General features: G+C 39.5%; 1 protein-coding gene across 10 annotated transcripts in view; it reads left to right on the top strand.

Annotated features, from left to right (window-relative positions):
• Dlgap1 (DLG associated protein 1) overlaps positions 1-20,502 on the top strand; it is a 358,523-nt gene that overhangs the window by 52,417 nt on the left and 285,604 nt on the right. For 8 of the 10 annotated variants that reach the window (XM_026394509.2, XM_026394510.2, XM_026394508.2 and 5 more), the window contains exon 2: positions 18,520-18,734. In XM_026394509.2, the coding sequence (XP_026250294.2) occupies positions 18,520-18,734 (215 nt within the window). Of the gene's footprint in view, positions 1-9,842; positions 9,957-18,519; positions 18,735-20,502 lie in introns of all 10 variants that reach the window. The other 2 variants (XM_077792223.1, XM_077792225.1) reach the window with 1 other exon arrangement.

Here is a 20,502-nt window from a genome sequence, read left to right as displayed (position 1 = left end):
GGTGTTTAGTAAATCAAAGCAAAAAGTGAGTGTATGACATTGTTCATAGGCATACATTCAAGAAAATTATGCCTCCAACATAACTGGACCAAAAAAAATCAATTGTTATTTATAAGAATTTCCTTTAGAAAGCCATTTGGCTGCTCTTGCCTCTATGTCCCATATGTATTTTATGACTGAAACCAGGTCAAAATTTTCCATACACTCTTAGAAGGAAAAAGGGAAGTTGTCAGGTGAGAGGCTGACAGGGGGAGAAATGTAAGGTGGTCTCGCTCCCTCTGCTTTGGGTCTGGGGCAGAGACATGCTGAGCTTTTTCTTCTCATTTCCTTCCCTACATACCCCACTGGGCCACCCACCTCCGCCAAACATTCTGGTTTCCAGTGTCTTCTAGTCATATTGGGGAAATATGACTGGTTTGGGCAGAAACTAGGAAACCATGTAGTTGGGTTTTTTGATTTTTATTTTTTCTAATTTAAGAAACAGTCCCTTCCAAAATAAATAAATAAATAAATGTTTCTGTGGACATTCCAACATGAAATGGACTTTTTTTTTCCCCTAGACATTTGTCCAATTCTGCAGCAAGGAAAAAGAAAATGATTCTTTTCATCAAATGGAATATCATAAGTGGGTTTAATTTAATGCTGTTCTAGTAATTCAGAATCTCTTCCTCTAAACAAACAATTGCTACCTTGAGTAGGAGGTTTGGTGCCCACACATCCTGCTACATGGAGGTGTATAGATCACAGAAAGCCAGCACGGTTTCTAGGAAGAAGTGTGGACGTCTCGGGAGCTCTCACCAGGTCAGCTTGACCCTTTGGTGAAAAGGCAAAGAAAAACATAACAAAAGAAATCCTTTCTCAAATGAAATACATCACCATCATTACTCTCCATAGGTAATGCACAATTTCCATAATAGGAAAAACACCAGTTTTGAATATGCAGTACACTGTGGGTTCACGTGTATGTAAGAAAGAAAATGTTCAAGACTGAATTCCAGGCTTCTTCAGAGACACAAGGAATAACGAGTGTGCATGCCATGAGCAAGGGATCTATTTACTTCCACATTCAAAGATAATCATTTCTTCTCTTGAATAAGCTTTTTTTTCCCCTCATTACAGTTTTTACCATCAAAAAGGTGGCAGGGTCTCGGTGCATGTTATAAAATTCAAGACGTAACCTATACCTATTTTTACAGAACAATATCACTCACATGTCTGTATTATGATATTTTATTTGCACCAATATCTTGAGACACTCGAATACTGGCACAGGTTTGGCACAAAATGTAAATTCCTAAAGGCTGGACTTTCACATGGTTCTTCCCTCTAAACATAGTGGACCCTCCTCTGTTTTTGTTCTCTTCATATCCATTGTAGGGACATGCAACCAGTTTCACAAGTTGTAGAAAAGTGCTCATATATATTGATCAACTATTTTTCACTTTGTAGAGTTTAGTGGTTAAGTAAATAGTTGGAGTATGATGAAGTGGAGTGTTAACTGGCCCAAAAGGAGATCTGAATTCTCACCCATTCCTAACACTTATTAGCCATGTTTACATGGCTAATCGACAGTTTACATCTGGATGTCCATTTCTCCATTTACAAACGAGGAGTTTGACATTTACCATAATATGATGTAAATAATGTTCTTGTGAGAAAAAAAAATGTTGAGTCTGAGAAACTGAGTGAAATACTCAGGTTTCTATAATTGGCAAACATTCTGGAATCTTTAAAATGCTAATATGCATAGTTCCCAAACTATCTTGGACCCCTCTTCTGAGAGCAGAACGTTTTGAAGGATTGGTGATCCATAAAATGTGCTTTGTAATACGCTGGGGTGAAATGACAGTTTTAGTTTTCTGCCTGGCTGATCCTCCCGTGATCTGGTGATGGGCTTCCCCTGGCTGGTAAAGTTCAGTTGACTCTTTGATGGAATATAGTTTTGGTTCCCATAGATTTCCATGAAAATAAACAGCTACCATGTCCTCAAAGCTACCAAGCCTCTCTTCTGTGTTCCCCACCTCCTGCCTGTACATCCACATGTGTGCCTACACACCAGCTCCTTCCTGCACAGAAACATATTCTGCTGAGGTCCCTCCTTCTTGCCCACATCTGATGCCAGTTTTCTTCCCTGTCGCTGATGGAGGAAAATCCAGGACAGTGGTCCCTGCACTTCTCAGTTGATGAATAAACCAGGTATAACCAGTTGCTGTACTTAAAGATTTCAGGAGCACTTTCATTTTGTTTTATAGGGTACTCTGCTTGGAATTGGGGTTGTAGTCTCTGCCAAATGAATGATATCATCCCTCCTTTCAAGTTGCTTACAGTTGGTGGGTGGGGCAAATTTGTAAACACCTGGTTTCTAGATGATGTAATAGGTGTTACATTAGTAGTACAAACAGATTGTTGGAGAAAATCTTGATTATTTTAAGGTAAACTCTATATTTGTTTTATTAGGGCAAGCCATTATGGAATTCTTGGTCCTTTGGAACGTTGAAGGCTTAAAGGAAAGATGAGTCTCTAAAATTCCTATTTATTTCATAAGGTGTCATGTTTCAGCTGACTGCAGATGTTCCTGTTCATTTGTCCAAAATATGTACAAATAATTCCCTTGCTCTTAAAGAAAATTGTTCAGTGAAATTGACCTTTGACCTACAAGGCAGTCGGTGAGGAGCTGGGTGCAAATCTTGCTCTGGGTTGCTCTCCTTGGATGGCCTTTGTGGGCCTACTGAGAGGCTACTTAGGAACTTGGTATTGATGCTGAGGTCTTTGAGCCAACCTCTAACTCCTGGGAAAATGAACAGCAAGTGCAGGTCAAAACTAAAGGGAGCTTGAGTATCCTGTCTGCCCCCGGAGTTTTTCTTCTGACCTGGAAGCTGCCACCTGAGTTCCCATCTGCAATGATTAGTACATAGCCCTGGTGCTAGGCTAAAGTACCCAGCTATTGAATCAAACCCTAAATTAGGTGTCATAATAAAGGAGTCATAAATCAACCATTAGCGGACTTTGCAGAAAGGAGATTACCCTTCATAATGTGGACAGGCCTCATCTCATCAGTTGGAAGAACTTAAGAGCAAAACCAAGGCTTTCCTGGGAATGTCCTGACCTAACACTACAGCATCAACTCCTGCTTGATTTTCCAGCTTGCCAACCTACTCTATGGATTTCAGACATCTTTTCTCCATAATCGTGTCCACCAATGCCTTAATATAAATCTGCTTTTTATTTCTGTTCTTAGAACCCTGACTGATCCACCATCCCCTTTTCCGAAGGGAGAGTCCCCCATGTGTGCTTATCTCCCCTACCTTTCACCCTGAGGCCCAAGGAGCTGTGGATCTATTGCATCTTCCTTTTTGACTGAGCTCCATTGTGAATTAAGTAGGCCTTAGACGTCTGCACCACGTGGGGATAGAACCATCACTTGCCAGAGGACTCCTACGTGAAAATACCTTCTGAATTCCAAAGCACCAGCCTGCAAACAAGCTTCGACTTAGTAGGCCTGTTATATATGTTATCTTACATCATTTTCATCCTTAGACTCAGTCCCTGGCATTGGTGTTACTGTTCTCATTTTGTGTTTAAAAAAAACAAAGTTAAAAGATGTTCAGGTGACTAGACCAAAATCACACGCCTGGTTTAAGGATAGTCAGACTTAAACTCAAGTTGACCTGATTCCTAAATCAATGCTGTGTTCACTGCAGTGTGCTCCTTCGCCACAAGTGACAAACTATCTGAGGGAGAATTGCATGGTACCAAAATATTCCATCTTCTTCTGTGCCACTGTAGTCAGTGTGCCAGGCAGAGAAAGACCCGAACCGAACATCAGCTAACATTTACTGAGGGCTCACTGTCTGCCAGGCTCTTGTTTTAAAGATTCCTTAAATGAAATGTTTAGGATAAATCATATCATTACTGTAGTTGATCACTTTAGAATTTTAAGACATATTACTTTTCATTTTTAATCCCAGCTCCGACTATTTCTGATCATGCATTTTTCTCTTGGGACGATGGCATTTATTGACTGGGGATTGAATCCAGGGATGCTTAACCACTGAGACACATCCTCAGCCCTTTTTATTTTTTATTTTGGGTTTCACTAAATTGCTTAGAGCCTTGCTAAGTTTCTGAGGCTTGTCTGGAACTTGGGATCTTCCTGCCCCAGTCTCAGTCATTGGGATTATAGGCATGAGCTAAGTCATGGTCATGGCAAGGTCATGGATATTTCATACAGGCTTCCTCCCCTCCTATTTCTAAATGATAGATACTTCATATCGACCTTGAATATCATATAAATTATAACTTTAAAAAAACAGAATTGTTCTAGGATGTGTGAGAGTGGGTTTTTTTAGGGATTTTTGTTTGTTTGTTTGTTTTGTTTAGTTTTGAGAAATGTTTTAAACCCCTCTTCTTCTGGCCTCAGAAGATGATTGTATAAAAACATGCAAAATGATTAGGTTTCTGGCTGTTCTTTGCACATGCAGTAATAACCTAACTGGTGGACTCGATTCACTGGAGTGTCATCTCCAGCCTCTGGACTTTCAGCTACACAAGAACCCTTTCAAAAAGACATTAGGTCTGTACTTATTCTGAAGACAAAGAGCTTTTAGGAAATATTCTTCTATGCAAGTATAATTAGTAAAATAAAGGTACCAAAGATCCAAGGAGCTCAATTCAGAGAGTATTATTTTAGGGTCTCAAAACCACTCATTTGACAAGCACATGCTAAGCATTTATTTTACAGAAAGTTCTTGGGGAAACAAAGATGAATAACATTGTCTTTCTGCTGAATAACGAAGGTGGCAGAGCTTTGTGCCGAATGCTCTAAAAGCAGTGGTTTTCAGTCCCACAGCCGCAACCAATTAGTGGTTAGTGAAATCAATTTAGAGGGGCAGGAGCAACATTATTTTTAATTAAATAGAATACAATAGAAGAAAATAGAAAAGAAGATGGTGTGCGAGTGGCATGCCAAAAGGTGAAGCATTTCCTTCTTTCTTTCAGTGGTTGTGTGTGACGACTGGTTTCCAAAGTAAGACATTCCTTATTATGAGACATAGTCAAAAATGGTTTAAAAAAAATCAACTTTGAAGAGAGAGAAAAAGAAGAAAACAAACGCCTTGTTCTCAAGAAGATTTCATCTTTCTGGAAGAGAATGCTAATTAATGGACAGCAGAATCTTCTGTATAAAGCAGTTAATGACAGATGAAATGCATGGTACTAATCTAGGGGGGAAGTGTCAATGTGATAGTCATCACTCTTTCCTCCTTGAAGAACTTCTTTCTACTCCCAGAACATTCCAAGTTGATCCTTCTTAGAATGTCTTGTTTCTCCTTTTGTGTTTGAAAAACTGAAGTTAAAAGATGTTCAGGTGACTAGACCAAAATCACATGCTTCTTGGTTCCCACCTCCTAATGTTGAAGTAAGGCTGAATGGACACAGCTCTTGGGCCTTTTCTCTCTTCTACCAACCCTCATTCCTCAGGTCTCCCCATTCATTCTCAGAGCTTTCGTACTGTGTGCATGCCCGCACAGATTTTTCCAGCCAAGGTTGCCTGACCTCCCAGGTGTATATATCCAGCTCCCTGCTCAACATCATCCCTGCCTGAATGTCATGGGCATCTTAATACATCCCAAAGCAAGATGCTTCCCCTGATCTACTTGGCCTTCTCCTCTTGGCTCATGGGAATTCATATCTTCCACTTGATTATACCAAAAGCCTAGACGTCATCCTTGACATCTTTTTTTTTTTTCCAATCCATGCATACAAATCATCATTAAGAAACCTGTTTGCGGGCTGGGGATGTGGCTCAACTGGTAGCGCGCTCACCTGGAGTGCGTGCGGCCTGGGTTCGATCCCCAGCACCACATACAAATAAGGATGTTGTGTCCGCCGAGAACTAAAAAATAAATATTAAAAATAAAATTCTCTTCTCTCTTAAAAAAAAAAAAAAAGAAACCTGTTTGCCCCCATGTTCTCCCCTGCCACCACAGCCACCTGGGTCTCATCTTGAACTCTAATCTGGATTCTTTTTGTCTTTATGATTTTTTTAATTTATTGGCTCATTTTCATTATACATGGCAGCAAAATCCATTTTAGTATAATCGTACAAGCATGGAATGTATCTTGTCCTTGTTAGAATCCCATTCTAATCTGGACTCCTACAGGAGCCTCCTGTCTCATCTGATTCCACCCTTGTTCCTCTTTAGTCATCTTCGACCAGGCAACTTAAGAGATTCTTTTAAATCAGAACATATCTTTTTCTGAACAAAACCTTCTATTTCGAGCTCACCCTGAGTAACAGCCACTGTCCTCCCAACAGCCTGAAAATCCCACCTGAAAGAGACCCCCCAGTCCTACCTGTTATCCCTGCTCTCTAACCTCATCTCCCCTCACCCCACTCTGCCCACCTGGCTTCCACCTGTTATCACTGCAGGCCTGCTTTCCCCTGGGGAACCTTCTCATCGGCTCTTCTTTCTGGATGAAGCTGTCTCTCCCCAGGTATGAGGACAATACCCTTGCCCCTTTTGACCTACTCAGGGGTCACTTCTCAGTGAGGCCCTTTGCAACTGTCTTTTATCACTACCTGCCACCACTGCCCTCCCTCCAGCACACACACACACACACTCTTCCTTCCTTCCTGGCCTTCTGTTCCTCCATATCACATATCACCATCCAACATTCACTTTCCTTATTTTATTAATGGCTTCTGCTTCTCCATAAAGACAGGGTTTGGTGTGTTTTTGTTGTTGTTGTTGTTATTGTTTTTTGCTTGCACATTGCTCTATTCCCCCATGCCTATCACAGTGCCTATTTCAAAATAAATGCTCAATAAATGTGTGTTGAACCAATGAATGAATGCTTTCAGAGCATTTTGATAGAGTCACAGGAGAAATGTTATTTTTAACTCTAGTGTAATCCCTAAGTGACCAGTTAAAGTGAAGGAAGAGAATAGCATGATACAGTCTCATCTAAGAAGCCCTAGCACAGAACCCGATGAGGAACACTCCTGTTGGGACGTTCCTTTTCAGGGTCACTTGGGCTAGCTTGGAAATACTGATTTAAACATCTGTATTAGTGTATCATCTCATCTACTCACATGCTTGTGTGACAACTCGTGTTCTCTACAGAAAGTAGATTGCAACAGCTGAAGGTTCAAGTCCTTAGGGGCACTTCCCCTATATGGTGATTATTAAAGTGGGGTTTTAAATCAGCAAAATATTATTCAGTGCTTTCCAGATGTCAAGAATTAAGATTCATGGAGTTTGGTGGCTTCGTTGATACAGAATGGCTTAAAAGTTAGGAAGGAAAGATTTTACTGTGATCCATTTGAATACAGTATACCTTTAAGTGTTGTAAAAGTTTCTTAGAATAAGCTCTAATAATAGAATAATAGTAGAATAGTGGCAAGCCTCTTCTTAGTGTTTTATTTATTTATAGATATCAAAAGTTAAGTCTATGCTTTGTAAGTATCATCATCTATATCCTCGTTAGAAACTTAGTACTCTAAAATTAATAACAGAGAAACTAGAGGGAAGAGTTTTCTGAAATTTACTTCGAAATTTTGAATTTTAAATTAAGTATTAATACCTGAGATGATCAACTTGAGATTTTATAATCTCCAAACTTGCAGGACTATTTTAAATAAGATCATCAGACTTAAAGTTCTAAGAGATCTGCACTCAAGCATTTTTAAAAATAGCTGTACTATTTGTTCATTAAATGTTTATCAGACTTCATGTTCTAAAGAAATAGATTCATACTCACACAAATTTGACAAGTAGTTGGGGTGTGTTTGACAAATAGAAAATGTGCTGAGAGATTTATTAACATTTTAGCCAACACCCAACATTTGATGTCAGTGAATGACATTTTCTACATCTGAGTTTATATCAACCCAAAAGGAAGATCCCTCTTCTTCCACCTGTACCTCTGATTCTGGACACCAGACTTGGAATCCCAGTTTACCTCAGGGAATTCATTTCTGGGAACTTGGAATTATAGCTCCACACCACATAGGATGTGGTGGGCAAACACTACTGACTATCACATAATAGAAAACTACAGGGGCTCAGCTAGTCATTCCAAGCCAACAGATAAGCCTCCAATATGCCTGAAAATAAACAATTGTGTTTAAAAAAAAAATAAGAGTTCCAAATAAGCTTGTCTCCTATGCAGCCAGCAGAGAGAAAATATATTTACCACAGACACAAACTCTTATTGTTTTTATCTTTTACTCTTTTAAGATGTTTTTATTCTTGCTTATATTTCACTAAAACTTGTAGCCAACTATAACTGCTGGGTATTGAGTGTTCTGTGACATTACTATAAGTTCTCCTAGTTGTTCCAAGCATCTAACAACCATTACTTGTTACAATTTTTAAAATGTTATAGCATTACATCTCCCAGCAATTTAATACTTGAGTTTTATGTTTAAAGGAAAATTACTGTAACTAAGTTTTGAAACTCTTATAGACACCAGCATGCTATGATGAAAAGCACAGAAATTCAAGTGAGACAAACCTGTCTTTCAGTTCTGGCCATCCCATACTAACGGTAGCATTTAGTGCATGTTATTTAATCCCACTCTCAGTGGAATTGGTAGCAACATAGTATTGTGGTAGCAGGTAAAATAATGTTTGTGTGTTAGGAATTATCAAATGGCTACCTGCAGGACCCCGGGCGACATTCTTTATCTTTGTCCACCTTTCCAAGCAAAGGTCCCAACATCCTTGTAGATGGAACAGGCTTAGATCACACACAGAGATCTGGAGCAATGCAGGGAAGCCGTGAATGAAGCTTGGGCAACTTACATGCTGATTGGCTCCTGTGTCTCTCCTGAAACAGTGTCAAGTAAGGAGGGAAAGTTTCCCCAAAATGAAAACCCAATGGAATGTGACTCCAAGAGCCAGAGTGGAATCCAGTAAGAAAACACAGGGGTACCCACGACAGTCAAAATATAAGGTGGACAATGAATAAAAATTCCTTTCTCCTCCTGGCCCCACATTCTGCAGGAGTCTAGTAACTTGGTTATCATTTATGTTGCCACAAAGGCATCTTCCCCAGAGACAGTGCCTTCTTCAATGTCAATGGCATTTTCTACCAGCCTCCAAGGCCAGCGGAAGCCTCCCCTCCCTTGGAGGACTCCCTGTGAGGCTCCTCCAGCACCGGTTCTCAGTGGCCCGTAGGCACCTAAAACACATTTCACTCCCAAAGAACAGATGCACCCCCAGTGCAGAGGACATAAGGGAACAAACTCCAAGCCCAATAGGTAATTCCTAACTCCTGAGATTTAATACTCAGATCAAGTTGAGCAGCTTTAAAACTCTTGTACTCTTTTCCTTCATCATTCTCCAAATTGACTGATCCACTTAAGATTCACAAATTCCTTGGAAACCAGAGACTGTGTTTTATAAAATGCTTTTGCTGTATTTATCCAGAAACTGCTATGGTACCGAGTACTCATGAGTGAGAATAACCCCATAGGGGTGGTTTGCATAATGAGCAAATCACCCTTTCATGTTGCTGTTTACTAAATTCTATTCTTTCAAGAGCATTAAAAAAAAAAAAAAAAACACTACAGAGAGGGAGCTTTGGCAAAGTGTATAAACCCTACTCTAAAAGAGGTAGGTATTTACTTTTGTCCTTAAAAGGGAACTATAAGCAATCTCAAACAAATTAAGTTTTGTACCAGCATTGGGCTTCCAGGGGAGTTAGGAAGGATGGTTGCCAGGGAGATCTGCTCCTGTCTGCGAAACAACAATCATGCCTCGGATCTGCCTGTCACATTATTGTAATCTTCCTATTCCTGCTTTTTTTTTTTTTTTTCCTGCTTTTGCTATGAGAAGAGCAAGCTAAAAAGGCTACAGGGACACTTAAGCCAAGTCGCATTTGTCAAGGTGAAAGCTGTGTGGAGGAGAAAAGCAGTTCTCCCAGCTGCAAAGAAGATGCAAAGGAGCCGAGTGAGTAGGGAATCTGAGAGCCCACTAAAAGTGCTTAGAAGCCCCCCCACACATTACAGCCATCTCTGGAAACAGCTGGAGGCAGGAACGTGAACTCCACAGCGAAGCCTTCTCACACATGCTGCTGCATTGTAGGGATACTTGGCCTGAAAGTCGTGGCTGTCCTGCAGGTTTTCTCATTTCCCCCAAACTGTCCGATTTTGTTCCAGCAGTAATGCTGGCCACAGCTGGAAAGGCACCACGAAACTGAAACATGTGCTATTTCACTTCCCAGTTATTTTAAGAATTCATTATTTTAAACCCTCTTGAGCAGTGCTAGCCAATTAGTGTCAAGGTGATGTTTACGCTTATTTTAATAGTTACACTCTATTTTTTTTCCATGTACAGTTATGCAGGAGCCTGTACTCTATTTCTTCTTTTTCTTTTCCCTTTTATAAGTTTGTTCATTCACTCAGTCATCACCAATGGATTGATCAGAAACAGGGGGATAGTTTTAAAAACTTTGGTGCCAGACAGAGGGCACTCCTGCTAGTTATTATGACCTTGGGCAAGTGATTTTTACCTTTTTGAGTCTGGTTCTGCAGCAGTAAAATGGAAACAGGAATGCCTATCTTATAAGATGGCTGAAAAGATTAAAATAAGTGCCATAGGTATTTCTCCCAGTCCTTTGAGGTTATTCCATAGTTGTGAGACTTTGCCATAATGCCAAGCCCCCACCTCTCCTTTCTTAAATGCAGGGTTTGTTCTTTTTTTTTTTTTTCCTCCTATTGATCCATCAAATTCAGGAAGGGTCAAGTACCCTCCTTTATCTGTTTGCTGGCTTTTTTTTTTTTTTTTTTTTTTTTTTTGGCAGTATTGGGCCTGGAGCCCAGGGCCTTGCTCAAGCTAGGCAAGCACTCGACCATTGAGCTCCATCCACCCCAGCCCTTACCTGTTTGCTTTCACTGAAATACCCTATCTTTTAGGAGGCCATCAACAGCAGCTTTGCAAATATATACCTATAATTGATACCATTTTAATCACTAATCTTCTTGGCTGTCTTTTTCCTAATCAGTCAGATGCCTGAGTTATTTCTCCAGACTTCTTTGGTTCCTGATGAAATGGAACCTTGCCTTACACGCCACTCGGTGTCAACCTCCTCCGTTTGCCTTCCACATCTATGCAATGCAGAATTGCGCTGGCCGGCCCTGGTGTATTTTCAGGACACGTGCTCCATTTCAGCTCTCTGGCTTTCTAAGTGTCTCCATTCCTTTTGTGGCTCTCAGATTTCCCAAAATCTCACACATTTTCATTCCTCCAAACCTCACCATCCAATTTCCCATCCTGAGATAATCCACTCTCAAGGAGTCACATGCACATGGCTTCATCTCTCAGCCATTAGACCATCACTGACCCAGAATGTCTGAGCACGTCTACTGGTCAGTTGCAGGTCGATAATGGCAGTCCAGCCACAGCGGGGTGCTCAAGCTACTTGTGCTTGGGGAAAGGGTCTTATAACTATGCCTTCCCATCTCTAGTATCTTAGCTCTTCTCATTTTTATTTCAAGGCATGTAACCCATTATTTTTTTATTAATTTACTTTTCTTCCAGACAGATCTAAAAACCCTATGAATTTGTTCTCTTATCTGAAATAGGTGTTCTGGAGATTGTCATAAAATAATTGTTATGCAAAAGACATATACAAATATGAGAAGGGAAAAGATTTCTGGTCTGTGAAAAGCACACCCAGCTGGGGCACAGTGGTGCTATGCCACCCTAGCTACTGAATTCTCTGGACCTCAGTTTCTTTATTTAAGTGTAATGTATTATTATAATAGCATAATTATAATAGTATAATACTATTCTCCCTGTCTTTCAAAATAGCTGTAAGGATCATGAGACATTATATGAACATGTTTTTTATACTTGTGGAATTTGTTATTACATGTTCATATAATAGATTCATGCTGGTTATTAATATTAATTTGATCACTAATAAATATGAACATTAAGTTCTATAATTACTAACACAAAATACACCTTTTTAAAAGTCTTTTTTTAGTCGTAGATGGACATAATGTCTTTATTTATATTTTTGTTTATTTTTATATGGTGCTGAGGATCAAACTCAGTACCTCATACATACTAGGCAAGCTCTACCACTGAGCTACATCCCCAGCCCATCCTGTTTCTTGTTCTGATTTTCACACATAAAGAATTTTCAAGTGGCTCTAAGACCCATATTTTTCACACTTTAGCACCTCAGATAACTGAGATGCATCATTTATTCTCTGGATCATAGATTTACTTAATGGTATTTCTTTTCTTCTGAGTGTCACCAAACAATATTGAGGGGTTTGCATTGGTGCCTTAGATTCTGTAAAATATATTATTTTACCTTTAACTGGTGAGATCTTCTTTCAACTAATCTTGGAGAAACCTAAAGGGGAAAAAAGGTCAGGACCAAAATAGAGTCCACTTAAAGGACCCAGAAGACAGACAAAGACCTTTCTATGCCCACCAACCAATTTAGCTTTGTTCTTTTGTTCCACATTTTTATTGATCCACTATACTTGCATATAAAGGTGGAATTTGTTATTACATGTTCATGCATGTATACAATGTAATAATCCAATGTGGCCAATATCAATCAGCTACATTCTTACCATAGAAGAAATGTCTGAATTAAATTTGTATATTATGACCGGTAAAGTCTACTTGCATTTATATTCTTATACTAGAATATCTAATAAATAGAGGATGTCAGCTACTTTTTCATCAGCAAGGTATTTTTGGCTGGCCGCACTTAAAAAGTAACCATGAAGAGAGATGTTTCCAACCTTTCTCTCCACAATTTTAAGGTGCTTTGAGGTTCACAAACTGTGTTCACACACATTATCTTTGTTCATTATACATCTGTTTTCATTCCATCTTACAGATTTTGATTCAGTAACTAGTGTGATCTTGGGCTAGTAATACAACCAAGGTCACATACAGTGCATGGGTCTTAGACAAGACTTCCTTAAAGTCTTCTCCAAATACAAAACTAGTTCCCCCAGAGGTTTCTTTGTCCCTAAGATTTCTGGGAACCAAACTGAAGCCTTTGAGGTTAGATCCCTGGGAAGCCAAGTAAGCTGGTGTGGCCCTGGCATCCCAAGAGCTACAGGCTCCCCTTCCAGTCCAGAGTAGATCAGAGTCCCCAGGACAGAGAGCTGTAAACCACTCCCTGATGGGGAACTCTAGCTCACTAGTGGGAGTAGACAGTCCATTAGAACTTAAGCTTTGCTTAATAAATTTCAGTTATTTCTACCCCTATTTTACCAAAAACAATGTTAGTAGGCCTCAGAATCTTTTCGAAAAGACAAAAATCATCTATCATTAAGGAACATCTGTGTGCTCAGTAAGATGGGTACATGCCAGGAGAACTGGAGAAATCCCATAAAACAGAACTTTCTTAAAAAGCACTTCCTGTGTGCTTCTGGGCATTACCTCATTTATTCCACACATAATCCTTTAGGGTAGGAAAATGAGGCATAGAGAAATTAATTAACTTGCCCAAGGAAGTAACCGGCCCAGCAGGAATTCAAACCTGGGCAGTGTAATTGCAAAGCCCACCCCCCAGCCTTTCAGCAACAATTTCAGTGAGCTTATGGAGTAGTTGGAGAGAGAAAACAAGGACTCAAAGAACCAGTAATGTGTATAAAACAACCCTTTAGTGATTATGCAAATAAGTATGCATATGATTATGTGGATTAGAGGCTGCTAAACTTTTGTTTTTTGAGCTATACATTCCCCCACACTACCACACAACTCTGCCCTGAAGCTTAAAACTAGCCACAAACAACAATTCCTGACAGACCATGGCTGTGTATCGATAAAACTTTATTTATAAAAACGGTAGGCCAGATGGAGTCTGCAAGCTATAGTTGGCTGACCCTTTATGTAGAGAGTACATGCTGCAGATTTTATAAAGCAGATAAATTTAGGCTACAATGGAGAGAGCTTTGAGAGAACTGAGATCAGCTGTGAAGGACAATGTGAGATGAGCTTGCAAGATGCTCTGTGACCTCGTCTCTCGTATCTCCTCCTGTCACTTCCCTCTTTCTCAGTGCTCTCTGCTGGGGCTGACGTTTTCATTGTTAGACTTTGGTTACTCCAAGTTCATTCTTACTCTAGAGACTTTGCACTGGCTGAGCCTTCTGCCTAGAAGCTCTGCTCCCAGATCTTCCCAAGGCTGGCTCCTTTGGTCATCAGATCTCCTCTCCCATGTCACCTCTTCAGGTCAGCTTCTCCGAAGAGCAAGTTAAAGCATGCATCGCCCCATGCATCGCCCCGTCTTATCTTCCTCATAGCGTGTACACTTTCTGAAATTATCCAGTTCGTTTATTGCTGTGCTCGTCCATGACCTACCTCTTCCAGCTCTCCTAGAATGTAAGTTCCGCTGAATGGAATCAACATGTGCATTGTTCACTGTGGCAAGTAAGCCATCAAAAACACTTGACAGAAGGAAAGGAATAAGGGAGGGAGGCAGGAAGGGAGACTTGAGCAGAGTAAGAATGTATTTCCTCTGTTCTGTGATGGAATAATGCATTCAAATGACACACCATTCAGGGCCATGATGCTATTTCAATGAAGAAAGCATCTTCATCCTGGAATTAGAGGATGGTTAGCCCTGCATCGTGGTCATTTCTTGGTCAGGGGCAGTCTTAGGACTTCGGAATGATGCCACATAGTTTCAGTTATGGAATGGCTGTACCTGAAATAGAGAATGCTCACTACTTCTTATTTTATCAAAAATAAAGCTCTTTATTTCAGTGTTAGCACTTAAACACTAAAATGTAAATACCGCCCCCCCTTTTTTTCCTAATCTATAGCTATTGTAAAATTTAACCTGTAATGTTTATTTATTGTTTATCAAGCCCATCTACCTCCTAGAACTGATTTTCTAGAACTGATTTCTACCTCCTAAGATGGTTCCAGCAAGCAGGCTATCCCACTAGCCTGATACCATCAAGCTCCTGGTCCCTTTTCTCTTTCAGCTTCCCTAAACACCATCACAGGTAACAATGATGCCTTTCACAGGCAGCCACAAAGGTGACCTTCTCTTTAGATTTCTCTGTGCTGCTTAAGTGGAAAGTCACAGGAACTTCTGACTCTATCCCAGCAGCTTCAGCCACAGAATGACCTTTCTCAACCATCCAAAGAGGGTTGCATTTTAAACTTTGAGCCCCTTACAAAATGGTACATTTTCTTCTAAAACTGGGTGCCTAAGCAATGTCTGTCTCTTGCTTTGGAGGTTGATTAAAAATAAAAACCAGCTCCTTTATAGCAATTTTACAAATCCTTATGGATCAGCAAGTGTTTCTCTTCTCCAAGGTCTGGATTTTCTGTGTCATTTCCATTTTTCCTAGAACTGATTTCTGTATTATTTTTTACATGTTGTTAGGGAGGTGAATAATATATGAATATTTGTATTCTACTCTGATGGAAGTCGCTTTTGTACTTAGCTGCTGTCATTTGAAATAAATGTTTAATTGAGAGGTATACAGATTAAGTGATTCTCAACTGGTTCCCTTAGCAACAATTACAGACTGTTTCTAGTAACCCCCCCCCCAAAGTTTCTACCATAAACGAACTTTGAAAAGCACCTAAATAGAAATTTGCCATGTTTTTCTTCTATAAGCAATATTAGTAATCAGTGTGTCATCAGTCTCTAAGAACAATGCTTGTGAAGTTTGCATTGGTACTGAGGAATGACAGGGACTGGCTGCCTTATCTAATGACCCAAGCTGTACCAAGTTGATTTTTTTAAATGGAATTGCTTAGTCAATAATTAGGTTCTGAACATGATCATATCTGTGCAATGAGTCACTCGTCAATTGAAGGAAAACAAGACTGTTCTCAACATTTAAAATTTCCTAAAAACAACCTTGTTGCTGTGGTGATTTTGATGCTTTTTAGCTGAAAAGTAAAAACTCTACCTTGCTACTAACATAAGTAATAAATGGCAACTGCATCGAATAATAATGGATCACGTAGTCAAGAACTTGGAACTGTTCAGTTCTGTGGGCACCACAAACCACAGTCTAGAAGGAGAGGCTGCATCAAATACCAGTCAACAGCGGGACCCCAGGAGCTGCAGCACTGAAACTGCCCCTTCAGAGCTGTAATTTGGGGCAAGTTCCATAACCTTGGATTCCTCACTTGCAGAATGAGCTGGGCACAGTGGCGCATACCTGTGATCCCAGTGGCTCAGGAGGCTGAGGCAGGAGGATCAAGAGTTCAAAGCCAGCCTCAGCAAGAGTGAGACACTAAGAAACTCAGTGAGACCCTGTCTCTAATACAAATACAAAATAGGGCTGGGGATGTGGCTCAGTGGTCAAGTGCCTCTGAGTTCAATTTCTGGTACTAAAATCATCATCATCATCATCATCATCATCATCATCACCTTATCCCTCAGGTGCATGCATCAAGTGAGTTCATATAACACATTTTAAACAATGTCTGTAAACAGGAAGCACAACATAATAATTTGTTAAATAAACACATTGCACAGCCAAGTTTCAACTCTGTTAAGCACCTGTCAGAGTAAGAACTACAAACTGCTATTTTCAAGTTCGTGAGTTGTTCCATGTATTCAATCTGGTGCCTCTTGTTACAAAATTCCAAATTATAGAGCTATATTGATAATTTAAGGAGAAAAATAATAGTGCTTTTCCTTCAGTGGCCTATCTATTCTCACCCCAGAGACTCTGTCATATTTAGAAATATGGCATATGTATTTGCCATTGTGGACACTTTTTCTTAACCTCTTAGATTTCAAATTCACTTCTTAATCATAAAACTTATTAGATTTCTGATTTGTGGAAATTAAACCAAAAGACATTGAATCCCAGTGCTTCTGTTGACCAGCTGTGTGTCATTGGGCAATTTACTTCAGCTTTCTGAGCTCCTGCTTTTCATCTGAGAAATACAGAAAAAAATACACAGGATGTTGTATCAATGAAAGAAATTCCTATAAACAAATTACTTAGCATAGTTAAATGTTACCATGAAACACTGTGTCTTTTTAGTGGGTAACCAGTAAATAGCATCAAAATAGTAAGTGCCATTTTACCTTCTCATTGTCCACCTGGCCAGTTGGCAAACTTGGGTACTCCTTCCCCCCAGCACCATGGCTAACTCCTATTTTGAATGTCTCTTTGATACATATTCTATTTGTGGCAATGTATCTTCAACTTGCTAACATGTTGATTTGGAACTGTTCCCAAATTTACATATACTTTTTCTTCCCACCTCTGTTATAAACTTGTTGAGGGTTGAACCAGCCTGCTCCCTCTTCTGTTCTCTTTTGAGTTTCATGTGTGTTCCCTGTGTTGTAATTTATCACCATTTGATGGATGAGAAGTGTCACCATGCATTCCTTTCATCAAATGGAGGATGAATGAGATTCAACAGGAAGTAGCTTAAGTTCACATTGAGATGGAAAATGTAAGAGGAATTAAAAAGACTATCATAAAGAAGTCTTCTAAAATGTAGTATGATGCCATGTTCAACTTGAAAGAAATGACTGTAGAAAGAAGACACCCTGAGAGCACTCTCTTGGGTGGTCTCCACAATTATGGACTTAGATCAGGATCCAACAAAGCAAGAGGAAAAGAATGATTCAGATAAGTAGTAACAATCCCAGGTAAGCAGAGCAATCAAATTCCAACAGAACAAATGTCCCCAAGTGTGGTATATGTGCATACTAATATACCATTAGTTTTCACAAGAATTTCATTAGAAACCTTCGAAGAGTGCTTTTCTCAGATCTATAAAGGCTGAATCCAAACTGAAGAGGAGTTCAGAAAGAAGAGGTGATTAGAAAGTAAATGCAGTTGCTATAGACAACTAGTTAGAAAGAAGAGAGACCGGATATGAGATGGTAAAGATGGAAGGTTCAGGGAAGGCATAGATAAATCAGAAAGCATTCTTGAATCTTAAATGGCAATTGAAAACAAGTCATTGAAAAGCTCAAATAAAACTGCTTTTCTGCCAGGCATGGTGGCGCATGCCTGTAATCCCAGCAGTTCAGGAGGCTGAGGCAGGGGGATCTCGAGTTCAAAACCAGCCTCAGCAAATGAGAGGCACTAAGCAACTCAATGAGATCCTATCTCTAAATAAAATACAAAAAAAAACAAAAGGGCTGGGTATGTGGCTCAATGATTAAATGCCCCTGAGTTCAATCCCCAATACCAAAAAATAAAAATAAAAAAATAAATCTGCTTTCCTTTCTAATTGCTTAGACTCAGCTATTATCTGTGAGAAAACTGAGAAGTGTAAATGAATCAGAGCCAGTGTTTTAACTTTTCCTAATGCCCAGGAACTTTTTTTAAAGATTGTGACATGGATGTGCCTGCTTTCCAAATATTGTCAAATAGGTCTATCATAGTAAAACACTGTTAGTGAAAGGCTATTATCTAAAGTTTTAGACATCTATCTCTATTACCTATATCTGGGGTCATATAAAAAGCAAGAAAGAAAACCAAAACAAAAAAAATGGATTTTAAAATAGTGAATTATGTGTTTTGTATCTGACTAGGTTCCTCAAGATGAATGGTCGGGGTACACCCCTCGAGGCAGGGATGATGAAATTCCATGCCGAAGAATGCGAAGTGGCAGCTACATCAAGGCCATGGGGGATGAAGATAGTGGGGACTCAGACACAAGTCCCAAGCCTTCTCCCAAAGTGGCTGCGCGAAGAGAAAGCTATCTCAAGGCGACCCAGCCATCCCTCACAGAACTCACCACCCTCAAGTAAGTAGTCCAAACCCTGTGCTTTTGATAGTGCTTTGCATTACCACCTCGGATCAGATCCTAGGTCTCCAAGAGTTAGTGGGGCAGCAGAAAACTCTGCGGATGGAGTGCTGTGATACAGGAAGTGGTCTGTTGATTTTGACATGGGATGTGACTCGTATGCCCTGGTGTATTCAAAGACAGGCACTCCCAGCTACACTCTCAGTTGATCATAGCTGAACCCCTCACCCTCAAGAGGGGGTCCAAACAACCTAGAATACTTTCTGGAAAAATTAAGATTTCTGACCAAAGAGAGGATCCATGAGGCGTTTGTTCAGCCACAAAATATTGCAGGGGAATGCTTCCTTAAAAGACTTGAATTTTTTAGATAACGGAGTAATAGAGACAGTTGTCTTGGAGAAGTGTGTCGAATCATTCGTCAAAGTTTATGTATTCATTCTTGAAAATTAGGCGAGATGTATTAGGCGAGAGGACAATTAAGTGTTTCTGGATATTGATGTTTAAATTTTTAAAATTATAAGACCTTATGGCTGGGGTTGTAGCTCAGTGGTAGAGCGCTTGCCTTGCACATGTGAGGCACTGGGTTCCATCCTCAGCACCACATAAAAATAAACAAGTAAAATAAAGACATGTTGTCTATCTACAACTACAAAAAACTAAAAAAAAATTATAAGACCTTAAAAGTAGTTTTTTTAAAAACATGACCTGTACATATTATAATTTATAAGTTTTATTTAGAAAAAGAATATTATAAGTAGTCTTTACCTTCATTTGTGCTATTTGTAAAAAAGTACAGCATTACAAAAGAAACTATGGAAATTATTTCACACAAGACCTGACTTAAATTTTAATGTTATTTATATAGAGTAAGTCAGAGCCTTGGATCTAGAGATATAATTCCATTTGGACCCAAAAAAATATATAACAGATAATTAGTATTTCTGAAGTGCCTTTGATTCCATATTTTGATGAAATACATGTTACTATTCATTCATTTACATTATGTTACAAAATGAAAAATTAAAATATACAATAAATAAAACAGAAAAAGCCAAAGAAATTGGGTTAAGGAAAACAAACCAGATTGTTAGTCAAGAGCATTGAAAATCAGTGGACAAACCAATCAAATACAAACTAATGGATGAGTGAAAGGAAATCTAGTAGAGTAGAGGAAAAAGAAAGGGGAGGGGGAATTGGGAGGGGAAAGGGGATCATGAACTGAAATAATTTCTATGCATGTATGAATTTGTCAGGAGTGAACCCACTCTTATGTATAACCATAAAGCTCTAATAAAAGAAAAAAGAAAGAAAAACAGTGAACAAGTCTATGAGCAAAATGTATTTAAATAGCAAAATATATCATACTTAAAATAACTGGAGTTCCTTGATGGATTTTCGTCCAAGGGGCCATATGGAATCACTCCAGATTATTTTAATTAAAAATTAATGTCAATACATTAGTAAACCAACCTACAAAAAGCTCTTCTTTCTTTCCTTCCAATTCCAGTTGTCTTTCCTTTGTGCCTTTAGGCATTAGTTTCCTAGGACTATCATAGAAAGGTATCAAAAGTGGGGAACTTGAACCATAGAAGCCTATTATTTCACAGTTCAAGCAGCTGGAAGTCTGGTTCAAGGTGTCAGCAGAGCCAGGCTCCCCTGAAACCTGGAAAGCACAGTCCTTCTCTGTTTCTTTCTGGATTCTGGTGGGTAGCCGGCAAAGCTCAGTTAATCCGTGGCTGAAAGCTGCCACCTTTTAGACTCTGTCCCT

Source organism: Urocitellus parryii, chromosome 13 (genome assembly GCF_045843805.1).
Source record: "Urocitellus parryii isolate mUroPar1 chromosome 13, mUroPar1.hap1, whole genome shotgun sequence".
NCBI classification, from domain to species: Eukaryota; Metazoa; Chordata; class Mammalia; order Rodentia; family Sciuridae; genus Urocitellus; species Urocitellus parryii.
This window is presented reverse-complemented; position numbering and strand designations above follow the sequence as displayed.